The 15434-nt window shown below is 32.7% G+C and overlaps 2 protein-coding genes across 3 annotated transcripts in view; both read right to left on the bottom strand.

Moving 5' to 3' along the window:
- The window catches only part of LOC133179017 (potassium channel subfamily T member 2-like), a 59999-nt gene that overhangs the window by 31193 nt on the left and 13372 nt on the right, over positions 1-15434 (bottom strand). For both annotated transcript variants that reach the window (XM_061313694.1, XM_061313695.1), the window contains exons 3-5: positions 6273-6352; positions 5213-5306; positions 1289-1378 (exon numbers count right to left, since the gene is read on the bottom strand). In XM_061313694.1, the coding sequence (XP_061169678.1) occupies positions 1289-1378; positions 5213-5306; positions 6273-6352 (264 nt within the window). The remainder of the gene's footprint in view (positions 1-1288; positions 1379-5212; positions 5307-6272; positions 6353-15434) is intronic.
- LOC133179021 (methylphosphonate hydroxylase-like) overlaps positions 2865-15434 on the bottom strand; it is an 88297-nt gene continuing 75727 nt past the window's right edge. The window contains exon 11 of the mRNA XM_061313700.1: positions 2865-2876. The gene's annotated coding sequence lies outside the window, so the exon portion shown is untranslated. The remainder of the gene's footprint in view (positions 2877-15434) is intronic.

Below are 15434 nucleotides of genomic sequence, written 5' to 3'. Positions count from 1 at the left end.
TAAAATGTGATTGCAGTTATAATCAGATAATACAATTGTACTAATTCTAAGTAAGGTGACTTGCAAATAAAAAAAACATAACTGAATAATTCATTTGATAAAAGCTAGGTTTCATATTTATATAAAGGGTAAATTATTCTATTCAGTAATCAATAATAAATCACACTAAACAAAGTAATTGCAAAAAATCAAACTAAAATACGAGTGCATGTAATATCAATAATCTTCTGTCCTAAAGGCATTATCTGTATCATTAAATTGTTTCACTGTTAAAAAAGTTCTAACATTTTATACCTAGCAACTTATTACAGTGTATACACTAGGTATGCACATTCTAGAATGTTATTTCTGATTCTTAAGGGAGCAAGAATTGTGAACATACATGTATTTCAAATGAAACACCACTTTAATAATTTAGCAGCTACAGGCAACAACATGCCTGTTCTGTAAATTCTCAATAATTTCAGGAAAAAAGTAAAAATAATCCAAGTAAAGTGGAAATGAAACTGAAGTAAATGCAACATGTCATTGGTAGAAAAGATTCACAAAATCCAATTCTGGGGTTATTCATCTATCTGATGAAAACAGACAGCTGCTTTTGTATTGAATTCCAATACACATTCAGAGAGATTTGCTATCAATACCATCAGAAAGAGAAATGGTTGATTTGAGGTTAAAATCCGTGGTTAGAGAATGTATTGTACATCAAGGCCATGTCTTTGACAAGCTCTGTAATTACACTGGGAGACAGATTGCAGCATTAATGATACTCTCCAGAAAATGGCTTATTCTGGGCAAGATTTGCCACACAACATTACAATACCATGACTGACACTGTCTATGAAGAACTTAATTTAGCTATCATGTGCCATATGGACAGTAAAATGAAAGCTGCAAAATGTTATAAAATTCATTACTTGCATTTTTCAATTGGAATTGTTTTTTGATTGTTTGTTTTCATAAAAGTATTATCAGTTTCCAAAGAACATTTTTTCAAAGTTCAAAAATTTGCAATAGTATAATCAAGATAATAATTTAGATCAATTAAATTTTAAAACCATGTGAACAAATGAAATCATATTCAGAAATATTAAATGCATTTACTCGGGGGTACTAGTTGATCACTTCTGTAAAAGTTTTGCCTAATATTGTAAAGAGTATCCCAGAAATGTTGTTTGAAAGCTACAAGATTCATCTGGATTAATGTATTTGAATTAACAATTACTGTCTTAGGTTCATAAAATCAAAAGTATTCAGTACTGGAATGTATAGGTTGCAATTGACTTACCAGTTAATGACCTTGTTTTCTTTGAAATCATCTGGGTCAAGTGTCACATGACATGAAGATGTGTTTTGAGCTTGAATCTGGAGCTGTGAACTGAAAAAAAGGTAAAAATTGATCACAGCAAGCATATTATACCATACAGTTAAAAATTTTCAACATTTAAAAAATTGTCCGTCAAACAGGGTCCTGTAATGTGTTTTTATTTAAAATCTTGACCTTTGAGCAAGTTGCCTCAGAATCTGTTTCTATTTGTTTACAGTGAAAAGATATCAGTAAAATACAAGAGGCCCAAGGGCCTTCAATTGCTCGTCTGATAAACTGTACAACCTATCACTTTTATTTGAAGCCTCTAAGTATCCTGTATATTTAAATAAAGCCTTGAAATTCCAAAGGTAGGTCATAATGACCTACATTTTAGATGAAACACTCTGAGAACCCAAGATGATTCTAAGCCAATTAGTACCTGAGAGTTGGTCATGGTGACCTACTTATCACTTGTCATTCTCTGAGGACCTAAGATGCATCAACTAAGTTTGATGATTCTAAGCCAATTTAATACCTAAAATATTTTTAAAATTATAACTATAAAATTTCAAAAGTAGGTCACAGTGACCTACTTTTCAGATGACATACTTTGAGGACCCAAGATGCAGCAACTGAAAAAGTTTGATGATTCTAAGCCAATAAGTACCTGATATATTTAAATAAAGCCATAAAATTTCAAAAGTAGGTCATGGTGACCTACTTTTTAGTTGTTGTACTCTGAGGATCCAAGATGCATCAACTGGCAAAGTTTGATGATTCTAAGCAAATTAGTACCCAAAATATTTAATTAATGCCATAAATTTTCAAAAGTAGGTCATGGTGACCTACTTTTCAGTCGACCTACTCTGAAGACCCAAGATGCATCAAAAAGTTTGATGATTCTAAGCCAATTAGTACCTGAAATATTTAATTATAGTCATATAAATTGAGGTCACAGTGACCTACTTTTCAGTTGACGTTTTTTGAGGACCCAAGATGCATCAACTTACAAAGTTTTATGATCATAGGCCTTAAAATGTCCAAATTATGCCTCTAAAACGCTTTGAAATTGAATGCCTGCAAAGTTCAAAAAGTAGGTCACTGTGACCTACTTTTTAATAAATATTTTTATGGCCCCAAGATGCTTCATCTTACAAGATTTAATGGTTTTAAACCTCTCAGTATTTGAATTAATGACCTTAATTGTTTTGAAAATGATTCGCCATAAAATTCAAAAAGTAGGTCAAGGTGACCTACTTTTTAGTGGACACACTTCAAGGACCCAAGATACATCAACTGACAAAGTTTGATGATCATAGGCCTTAAATTGTTCAAAATATGCCTCTAAATCATTTTGAAAAAAGGATGGCCGCAAAATTTAAAAAGTAGGTCATCATGACCTACTTTTGAGTCAACATGATATGAGGTCCTTAGATGCATCAACTGACAAGATTTGATGATCCTAGTCCTTATAGTAAGCAAAATATCAACATTTTAATAAAATGTAATTTTTGGTCAACTTTGAAGTGACCTTGAGACCACGCCCTTTGCTGGTGCAAATTTTAATCTACAACATATCCTTATCCTTTTGTGTAAGTTTGGTAATAATCTGCCCAGTGGTTCTTGAGAAGAAGATTTTTTTAGCAACCAGTACTTTTGTTTCTATTTTCCTAATTATCTCCCCTTGTTTAAGGGTCACAACCCTAGTTCTAGTATAAACGGGAGCCCTTGGGCCAAGGATACCCTGTGACAAATTTGACAATAATTGGCCGGGGGTTCTTGAGTTATGGCCCATATTCTAAAAAGTTTACACACACTGCACAAATGGCCATAGCATTAGCTCTTTGAGCCTTTGGCTCAGAAGAGCTAAAAATATACTCAAAATTTTGAGAAGCATACACAATGAATAATTCTAACCTTGACCTTTCCCTAGATAAGCTCAAAATCTGTGTCTTCTTTTTTTATTTTTTGGCTTAAAAATACTTGAGTAATTGGTTTGCATAAATGTATAAAGCCTTAATTATCAATCCTCGACCTAGTAAATGGATGTCTTTTCAAAAGCTACATAAACAGGACATGATTATGTGGATTACAAAATATCCAAGAAAACAAATCATAATTAGCAGAACATGTCTCTTAGCAGTGCAGGAACAACCTGCCAGACAATTCAACCAACTAGTTTGCTTTTGATGGTATGGAATTCTCATGGCACTGCCTATACACTACACAGTCATTGAGAATGGAAGTGAGATACAGCTATTTGAAAATCAGTTTTACTAGAGATTGATAAAGATACACATTGTACAGATATTATTTTTATTATTTAAAGCACATTTACAATGAACTCCTTAACTAACAAAGCTGCCCTAAGTGAAGAAATATCGATATAGAAAAGTACAAAGAAATTTACATATCCACTACCCCCCCCCCCCCCAACCCTGGGTTGAACTCTCAACCTGCAGAACCTGTCTCTTATCACTGCAAGAACAGTGTGCTATGCTGCTTGACCAACTAGGCCAGTTTAAAAATTTGCTTTCTCATGGCGCCACCCTACACTATACAGTCACTGAGAAAGGAAGTGAGATGCACATTATATATCTGTAACTCTATAATCAGTATAAAATAAGTTCACCCGGCTCTACTTACACATATGTTTAAAATAGATGCTACATGTAAATGGCATTACTGAGAAGTAGGATAAAAATTTCGCTGGCTATTTAATATCTCAGGTTGCACTATTGGTGCTCAAGTATGCTGCATAATTTATGAAGTGGAAAACATTGAACACCATGTCTGCAGTGAATCTGAGGATATAAACATTATTTATTCATTGCTATAAGCATACCATACATAGCCTTATTATGAAAATTAAATAACAAACAACAGATGAAAATTTGATATGAATAAACAAGCTAGGCTAAAACTATATATGCATACTGTCTGCTTGATTATTGTTACATGTAGCAGTAACTGAAGTGAAAGTTCAGGCATACTGTGCTCTAATATTACAAATCATTTTATATATGTGTGCTTCATTTCGGAGAATTATGGAAGTTTTAAAATATTACTAATGACAATAACTATCAGTTCTTTACTTCTGTGCTGGCAAGAAATTTGATTTAAGCCATTATACAGTTGAACTCCTACATTTAAATACCATGGATATGTCAGTCATTTGGAATTTCTTTATGTTTTTAAACCTCAACATCTCAAACCCTTGGATATTTTGAAGTTTTTCCTTAGTCCCTACAAGTTCAAGATAACAAGGTTTAACTGTATTTAAAACAGTATGTACAAAAATGCATCGAAAGGTTACCAGAGCTTTCCCAATTCATAAAAATGATTTTATATGATAGCTAGACATCAAGGAAATATTATGTAACAAATCCTATAGAATAACAATATCATAGGCCCAGAGGTGGCTTGATTTTAGTGACTTGAAGTACAGATTATATCAGAGACAATCATTGCCTTGCAAAACCAGCAAGCAACTGATCAAATTTACCTCAATATGGCAATACTGCAATATTCTGATTTAGCTCATAGGTACATTTTGAGAACAACAATATTTTGGCTGATGAAATTTGGCATGAAGCAAGTTTTAAAGGATTTTTTTAACTGCCATAAGGTAATACCTTTGATTAGAATATAATGATGCCAACTTGGTATACACTATACATGTATTAGATGGGAGCCGATTTGCATAGTAATATCAGAGTGGATGTAGATTTATCTTGCATTATGGTACAGTATCAGTACAGGTACTTGGTAAATAAATGCTAAATGTAAATTTCAATTTTATGTTAACTTTTTTTCAGCCCACATCAATTACCAATAAACAGAGAGGTTTCCATTATGGACTATATGCTCAAGTGTTCATTAATTAACAACACAGTCACTTACCATTCTGATGGTTCAGGTTCTGACATCACCCTTACAACATACAGAATACATGTCAATAGCTTGATGGCAAAGTTAAAAATTCGAATCCGAAGACCTACAACAAAATAATCAGTATCACCGACCAAAATAAACTTAATTGTATATTAATGCACAATTAGGATCTTATTAAACTATTTACTATGTAAAGCTGTGATTGCTTATTGTGGCCCCACCCTACCCCCCAGGGGTCATGATTTGAACAAACTTGAATCTTCACTACCTGAGGATGCTTCCACATAAGTAAACTAATCATGGCTTTGGTGTTCTTGAGAAGAAGATTTTTAAAGATTTTCCCTATGTATTCCTATGTAAAACTTTGATCCCCCATTGTGGCCCCACCCTACCCCCGGGGGTCATGATCTGAACAAAATTGAATCTTCACTACCTGAGGATGCTTCCATACAAATATGACCAATCATGGCTTTGCTGTTATTGAGAAGATTTTTAAAGATTTTCTTATGTATTCTTATGTAAAAATTTGATCCCCCATTGTGGCCCCATCCTTCCCCCGGGGGTCATGATTTGAACAAATTTGAATCTACACTACCTCACAATGATTCCACATACATTTCATGTTTTCAAGCACAGTTCCTGAGGAGAAGATTTTTAAATGAAGCCATTAATTTTTCACAAAATCATAATTATCCACCCTTGGAAGAAGGTGCAGCCCTTCATTTGAACAAACTTGAATCCCCTTTACTCAAGGATACTTTGTGGCAAGTTTGGTTGAAATTGGCCCAGTGGTTCTTGAGAAGAAGATGAAAATGTGAAAAGTTTATGAAGACAATGACGACGACAGACAATGGACAAATTTCGATCAGAAAACCTTACTTGAGCCTTCGACTCAGGTGAGCTAAAAACAAGACTAAACAAAAGGTCACAGTTGAGTACATGTAATTCCAATTTCAATTTCTGCTTATAAATAGGGGCTAAATGAATAAAAAAAAAATTACTGTGAGGAATTTTAATGAACACCCATCACATGATCAAATAAATGAGACAAACATGTCACATGACCTACTTGATCGTTGGTTTTTGATGAAGTACAGCTGCAGTCGCTCTTTCAGGGATTTTTCATTTGTGAAAAACTCGACCCTAACTCTGAAAGAAAAAAAAATATTATATCAAACCTGTCAAAAATGCAGCGTACTGGAGTCATTAACTGCCTGTATCACATAACCATAGTATGTTAATACACTTAGAAAATGGTCAATGAATGCTATATAGACATGCAAGCGTGTGAGAAATTATGGATTATTTTACAATTATGTTCTATTAAAGCTTCTATTCCCATCAAATGGATATCCTTGAATTACAATGCTATAATTTATACTTAGTAAATACAGTAAAATATGGTTACAGCTAACATGCCTATTATGAATTCACACTTATAGTCAAGTGAATTTAATTCCCTGTTATTTTTTAAACACCTTTTGATCTATCTAATTGCCAATGGATATAATGAGTTTTGTATATAAAACAAATCAATTTTTTTGTCTCTGGCACTTTGCTAATAAACAAATATGGCACACTATATACAAATATGATGTGTTCCTGTTTTGCAGCCATATAATTACCGGTATTATGCATTAAATGGTATGTTTTGATTTTCTATTATTGCATGGATTGAATAGAAACTGTGATTCCATGGAACTATGACCCCATATGGAAAAGTAGGTTTACAGTATTCAGAGCCAGAAACAATAAACAATAGGTGACCAACTGTCTGACCGGCCCAAGACTTCCGACAATTGACATATATACTTATCAAATAATAAAAGTAACACTATATGTATTAGTGAATGTGTATGATGGACCAGTATTCATACTTAATGTACGTATTTAACAGATCAACTTTCCTATATACGGTCAAACCTCATAACTCGAACTCTATGGGATGGAGAAAATACTTCAAGATATCCGAGGGTTCAAGATATCCAGGGCAAAATACTTAAAGGCCGAGGTTTTCAACCGGTCGGTTTTCCTCAGGTAAATTTGGTGTGGGGTGGAGCTAAATTGAAACGGCTGAGAAGCCCCGAGGGAAACAAGCTGGCTTGTGTATACCTATCTATATACACAGTATTACCTGAAAATGTTTTCCTAAGACATTGTTTTACTTCGCGTGTTGGTCAATCGAAATGTTGATCGTCAAATTTCTGAAATAAATCATGCTAATTTTTTTATGTAGACTGATTCCTTTAGTTCAATTCTTTTTTAAAAATATATTTGAATAAAGGAGACAATTTTAGTTTAATTTTGTGCATTAATAAATTTCAAATCTTTGGTTGAAAGCTGGTGACACCGAGGGAAATAGTCATTGGCAAAACGAAAGTAGAAAAAAGCGCGGTCCTGAATAAGTCTCTAAAACTTAGAAATCCTGTTGGAAGTCTAAATTTTGTAGAAAATATATAATAAATTAGATAAATATTTTTAATATAATTCCTATGTGATTAACCCATGATGCATGTTTCGTAAAAATGGTCATGGCATCCGCGTATTGTTTCTCCGACAGGTAGACGAAACGGGAATAGAATCACTTTATCCTACTTTTTTTCCTCGGGATCCATAATTCTAAACATAACTTGCACACGCAATGACAGCTTTTATAATACAGCTTATTTCTCTTTAAAACTGGTTATTTTACCGTAACTTTCATCACCACGTCTCGAAGAAATATTACACATCTTGAAATTTTCAACTTGGACAATATGACTATCTCATAATTATAAAAAAGGAATTATTATTTAAATAAATTACACGATGCTTCCAAAGCAATTCAGTATTTTCTGTTTTAAGTAAAATCGATGTACGTGTAAATTTGGATAATCTATACCGCATTATAGATTGTATAGTGAAATGAACCCCCTTTCTTAATTACAATTTAAATAGATACATGACTGATTTTCTTTTTCATTTATTTAATTATTTGACAGACTGATTAAATATAAATCATATATGGCTAATTACTTTATCATAAAGTAAAAAAAAATCATATCAGCTCTGGCTGCTTCTTTATCACGATGTATGCGGTAGGCATCAAAGACTGAATGTTAATTCAATGATCGGTACGATCCCGAGCCAAGGTATACAAGATATACACAACGGCAGGTAACAAAATGTCAATCAATTTTCAGTATCCAATCTCAGGCTTAATTTCATCTGATTGACAGGGGTTCACAGACCAGGTAAAATTGAGGGTGGTGCTTATTTCCTCCCCCTTTAAGGAATAAGCGACTGGGACTTCCAAATCACTTCAACATATCCAAGGTATTCGAGATATCCGTGTTCAAGATTAGTGACTGAAGTTCAGCTGTATTTACATTTCTTACCCCTATCCCAGGGGACATTATATGAACAAATTTGAATCTTTACCTCCCAAGGATGTTACCACATAAATATGACTAACCCATGGCATTGCGGTTCTTGAGAAGATTTTTAAAATTTTTCCCATACATGCATGCCTGTAATTTAAACTTTGATCTCTCAATGTGACTCCTCCCTATCCCTGGAGCTCATGTTTGAACAAACTTAAATCTACACTACCTGAAGATGCTTTCATATCAATATGACTAACTGCCACTTTGCTGTTTTTAAGAAGATTTTTATAGAATTTTCCTACATATTTCTAAACTTTGATTGTCCATAGTGGCCCCACCCTAGATAGAACGTTCTATCATTAAAATGATATTGTCCTTCAGTGAGGACTTGTCCCGAGACACAGTTAAATTATTCTAACTAGCCCCACCCTACATCCGGGGGTCATGATTTGAATATACTTGAATCTACACTACCTGAGGATGCTTCCACATAAGTTTTATATTTTCTGGCCCACTGGTTTTTAAGAAGAAGATTTTTAAATGATGTCATTACATTTTTACTAATTTGTAATTATCTCCCCATGGAAGAAGATGTGGCCCTTTACTTTAACAAACTTGAATCCCCTTTAGCCAAGGATTCTTTGTGGCAAGTTTGGTTGCAATTGGCCCAGTGGTTCTGGAGAAGAAGATGAAATTGTAAAAAGTTAACAATAAGGACAACGACGACAGATAATAGACAAAATTTGATCAGAAAAGCTCACTTGAGCCTTCGGCTCAGGTGAGCTAAAAATGAGTCATCAAGGTGTGAGATTCAGAATTTGTGTAAATGATTAGTTTACTTACGTGTGATAAATCATAACGTTTGCAATGAGATATGGTAACAAAAAATACATATACAAATGAAAAAAATAATTGAAGTTTGATAGCTTTCTCTCTTTTTTGTGAAAACCAATTAAAATCAGACATGAAGTATAAAGAATATGACACATAAAATCATGAAGAGATTATCTGATTTTTTTTGTGTTACCAGCATTGCAGGCATCTATAAATCCTATGTCAACTAAACTGCAAACAAAATGGAGATTTGTTTCATCTGAATTAAAGACACCCGGGAAAGGTGTATGTCCTGAATTGAAGACACCTAGGGATTTTATGTCAATCTACCTGGTATACGTTATTAGCTATGGGATTTTGTTTTGCCTTAATTTCAGACACCCAGGGATTTTCTACTGCCTGCATTATAGGCACAGAAAGATTGATTTTCCTCCATTGTCTGTTTGTCTGTGCAGTGTACGTCATTCACACACAATCTGTATGTTTTTATTATTTTTTAGCATCTCGGTTTCTTTTAATCCTCAGCTTACGTTATGGAACTGTTACTTATGTGTCTAACACAAACATGCAAAGAGTCTTAGACTTATCTATATGGTATAATCCTGTGTTCTACTTTAAAGATCAGAGCATAATTTTACCTGAGTAAATCTTACATGATTTGAAAAGATGTGTACATCAAATTGACAGATCAATTTCTCATGTTTTCCAACTACATGTATATTCTTAAGTAGCTAGTACACGTATAACTTCTGTAATCGGTAAAATCTATGCTTTATTATCTTTTAAATTCAATATATAGTTAGCATAAGAGCAAAGTATACAATACTGTACACTCATTTAATCAATATAGTGTGAAGGTAATTATATATACATTCATGTATATATATAGAAAAAACCAATTAATTAACTCACATTAATTTAACAATGTGGGATTAATATACAGTATGCCTGAAACAGCAAACCTTGTATATAACTTACTGGTTTCAGTAATTATAAATTATTTAATATATCATTTGAAATCTTTCTTAATCATCAATACTTTTTATACCAATTAAAAGAATTGACATTTTCATGCAAACATAAAATATCAATATATGAATGTTGATTTAAATAATAGTTAGATTCTAAATTAACTGGATGCACTGCAGGGCATCCTACAGTAAATAAGCTCAATGTACATGTATAATAATATAATTAACTTATTTTACAATTTTCTGTAATTTCATATATAACCAATAAATACAGGGCTTAATTTAACCTTCTATTTGCTACTCAGTCACGTTCCCTTTCAACTGGGAATTTAATTGAAATGAAAAACTGGTAAAAAGGTGAAATATTGATGACTTAAATTGTGTTTTACTGTAAAATAAAAGAAAAAGAAAATAAAGACTGTAGATTATAGGCCTATCCTCTATTCACATCTTTGAGACTATTATAATCTCAAAAATAGATTTCTGCAAAAAACACCAGAAAATCCAATCTCTTCATCATTTGGGAAGTTTAACCTTTTTTTTTTTGGGGGGGGGGGATTTTCTATTATGTCTCCTGGCCTAGCATTAACCCCACCTATATGCAACAGATAACTCTGGAATATCAATAATACAGTGTACAGTTGCGCCTCAATAATCCTGATGCTTGTGTTCCTGAGCAAATTTTCTGGAATAATGAAGCGTCCAGATTACTGAAACATATACTCGGTACATGTAAATTAATATAAATTGTTCCCAACAAATTTTGTCCGGAAGGTGAAGCGTCCACATTATTTGTGTCCGGTGTAACCAGGCTCCACTGTATATAAAATATACACAATATGCATGTAATTAATATACAGCATGTTGTCACCGTATATTCAGGCTATGCAGTAATGAGTATTCTTGTATACCTGAGACAAACAGAAAAATCTCTATGTAACCAGATATTCTAATAGCCAATAAGCCTGGAAATATATTGCTAATAATGTTCATCTCATAAGCTAGAAAATATTAATATAATTTTCCTTTTCTGTCAATATGTAATTGGACGATAACAGGGTTCGAAATTCACTATATACAACTCGCAAAACGCGAGTTAGAATTCCAAAATTGTGAGTTAAAAATTAGGTAACTCGCAAAAACTTGCGAGTTGATTTTTTTGCATTGAAACTGTAGCAAAATTATATAATATGACAACACACAATGATTTTGATTTAAATCAGTAATTTAAATAAAAGTCACCCTGTAGCTGTATTTTGTGTATTGTACAGTAGTTACTTTTTCCTTAAGTTACATGTATTTAATTTATATAAATTTAACTTTATATGATATGAAAATTGCGAGTAGTCTTATAAAATTGCGAGTTCACTTTCTTGGTACTCGCAATTATTTGCGAGTTGTAATTTTAGGGAGTTTCTAACCCTGTGACACCCTCATTAGATATCCCTTTATGTTAATCATACTTATCAAAAGATAGATGTTATATTGAACATATCATCCTCTTGTAAAAACAACAAAAATGTTTAAAATAAAATCAAATAAATATCATAAAGATAACCCCTTTATAAAATATGTATTTCATTGAACAGTACAAAAATATCCCAAACTATTGACTCGATGATAAGATTGGATATGGTCTACATTTAATTTGCTGAGATACAGCCAGACTTACTTTGGGGGTGGGGGTAAGTTGTCAGAATTAATGGACAGGCGCTCCACCCCACTACTCCTGTGCCCCTGGTTCCTCTGATATCGCCCCCTCCTTACCCCTGAATTAAGATGAGGACTGTTGGGCCTAGAGTTTAATCCACTCCGATGATAAAACCACACATTGGACATAGTCGCACCAGAAATATTAATTCCTCATTCACGGCAAAGTTTTCAGTAAATCACAGAACACTTTCACTCAAGTTGATTTCCCCATCAAATAAAAGTAATTCTTAGCATTGATATCTAAAATCAAAGACTCATTCACAAACTAATTGACAGGAAGGCCTTTAAATCCCCCACTGCAACAACAAACAGTATCCCCGATTGTAGGTACCTTCTGCCAAAGACATTATATTATTATAATGATACCACTTCATTCTTTACATTTTTTTATCCACAAGAGTGAAGCTTCTCCAACATCCCATTAACTGCCGTCAAAGCGCAGGAATTTTAAATCATCCTATATCGTGCAAAATGGCCTCTTATAATCAATCTGATATTGACAAAGTCACAAGCAGTTGTCAATGTAGAGATGCGACATCAGTGGAGATCTATGATATATAGCCCTCTATTGTTATTCTTTCCACCTGAGAACATATAGCATGTATAGCAGCTATACACACTCTCACAGCTTTATAAACTGCTCCAGGAAAGCTTTGTAATGAATAAACTATTGACTTCAATAATTTCTGAAAATTAGACATCACTGTCCTCAATGATTATGCAGGCATGAATTTTTCTAAAACATCCATTGCATTTATTTTTGTTAGGCATAACAATATAGATCTTTTACTTTTTTAAGGCAGAGGACAATTATCTAGTGGCATCCTTGCATTAAATACTATACAAATTGTTATTAAATTTAAAGAATGAATATTTTGAATGCAAATATATATGTTACTAAAAACAACTGTCACTTGTGGAAAATTCAAAATATTAATTATTCTAGCCCTATTAAGCAGCTACAATGTTCCCACAAATGTCCCCTCTTTCTATTTAGAGAAAAATTTAGATCCCATTCTATGATCAAACTTCCTTCCTAGTACATGGTAGATAAATAATTTTTTCTTTAAGCTAACTGGAAAGTATAGATTATATTGTCCTACTTATGTAAAAAAAAAAAAATTGCTTAGACATGAAGATTATTAATAATAGGCTGATTTTAACATTCATCAGATACCCCGTTTACTTAATATTTCAAGCATGATTGTGCTACACACATGTATATACTGGTACAGTAGATACTCTTGAAAAGTTTTCATTTATATATGAAGTTTTTAAACAACAACAACAAAAGTTATTAGAGATTGGATGTCATGATTTAGCAAAGAAAGTGTAGTCAAGTTAAATAATAATGAAGATTCCAAGGAAATAATTAAATATTTGGTCAAACAAAGGATTTTTTATTTGACAGAGAGAGGACATTTTTAATCTTTAAATCCTAAATACAAAATTCACTTTAATTGATAGACTAGGTTTAAAGAACCCAATTTAGACAACAGCATATTTTAAAGCCTTGACAACATCAGTACCCCTTATAATTTTAAAAACCTAAATTATTTTCCTTTAAATTATCATTAATTTCAAAGTTGTATTTTATTACATCACTTTCTGATGGAATTCCCTTTATTACATGAACCAAGGGCAACATATGATTTGTTGGACCAAAAGGTGAAAATGTTGCCCGAGGCCACATTATCTTCAGGTCCAACAAATCATATGTTGCCCGAATCCCAGTCTGTTTTGTTATACTCTTCACTTACGGTAGAACGCTCAAAAATGAAAACTTTTGAACAGATTTAATCAATACATATTAAATAGTAACTTGACAGGCAATATTTTGGCTTTATCAATAAAAATGACAACAACAAAAAATGAAGAAAAAAAATGAATAAATTATTAAAACACAGAAATTATTTATCACAAACATAATATTCCCCTAACTATTTCTTTCAAATTAACAATTCTTGCAGCTCTAAACTTTGGCTATTTCCGTGTTGCCGATATTGATTGAAAATTAATTGCTTGTGACGCAGCAGTGACGTTGCAGTCTAACAGTTCTTATGTTGGACTGACAGACCAGTCAACAATGAAATTGTTAGACTGATACATAAAAAAACATTTACTTTATTGGACTTTTTATTGGTAATAAATATATAGAGAGATATCTTATAAGGGTATAACAAAAGCAGATATAATATATGTCCTTTAAGATTTAAAAATTTCTCAGCAAATATGGCACTTACTGGGATAAATACACTTACAATTATATCTAAATACTTGCGATTTAATATTCAAAAATACAGATTTTAATAAACATTCTATATTGTTAAAGGACTTAAGTCTCTGACATACACACACGTTCATTTTTCTCATGAGTTCTGCACCATTGAACTTGGGGAAAATTAGTTGTGATTCTGTGAATGAAAGTGAAATCCCATGAACATCAAAAGCCTTTAAGGCAAAGAGACCATCAATTAACTGTCTTTGAAATTAGCAGTACTTGATTCAGTACAATCATGTTGAGTTGATGACTCGGGGTCCATAACATTTTACAAAAATTATAACTCTGTGTTCCTGGACTACAACTGAGAAAGCTCTAAATGGAGAATTCAGTTAATTCAACCACAAAACTGCATGGAGTGTTATAAGTATCAGGATTTTGCATGTACAATGCTAGAACTGTAAATGTATTGGTCCAAGATTAAGTTATCAATGACAAGAAAATTATCTAAAATGTCTAAAAGCCAGGAAAGCAAACAAAAACACCGATGGAAAGAAACCTGAAAGAAACCTTTTAAGTAGGGCTCTCACACCACTTTTTGGGAATTGTGTAAAGATTGGGAAAATAGTGACCTTTTGGGAATTTTTTTTGGATAACCATTATACTTTAAAATCATGATATATATTAGGTTTCTGGTCTTTGTTATCAACTAAATTTTTGCTTTAGAGTACAGAGTAATATGAACAGGAAGTTTAGTTATTATATTTCCAACTATATTTAATTTTTGGGAGAAATAACTTTTGGGAAAAATAACACATTCAATTCGGAAAAAAAGATACACGTTTTTGGGAATGGGGCCCTTGAATGGCGCCAATTATAGACAATATATAGAGAGCTCTGCTAAGGATCAACAAAACAGGCAGGATCTGAAGGAATCAGGATTCAACAAGATGTGTTTGTGAAACACTGATGCCCCTGTACGGCAACCTACAGCAAAGGTTAAACTTTCTCAAATGCCTATCAAATGTGTTGGTACCCAAATTAAGGTCTTGGCTTGAGGAATATACCTGTGAAATGTGAAAGCCCTAGCAGCAACCATTGAATAGATATGGAAAAGGTTAAAGTTT

Source organism: Saccostrea echinata, unplaced genomic scaffold, assembly GCF_033153115.1.
Source record: "Saccostrea echinata isolate AGI-Se365-2 ecotype Australia unplaced genomic scaffold, CSIRO_AGI_Sech_v1 ptg000004l, whole genome shotgun sequence".
Taxonomy (NCBI): domain Eukaryota; kingdom Metazoa; phylum Mollusca; class Bivalvia; order Ostreida; family Ostreidae; genus Saccostrea; species Saccostrea echinata.
This window is presented reverse-complemented; position numbering and strand designations above follow the sequence as displayed.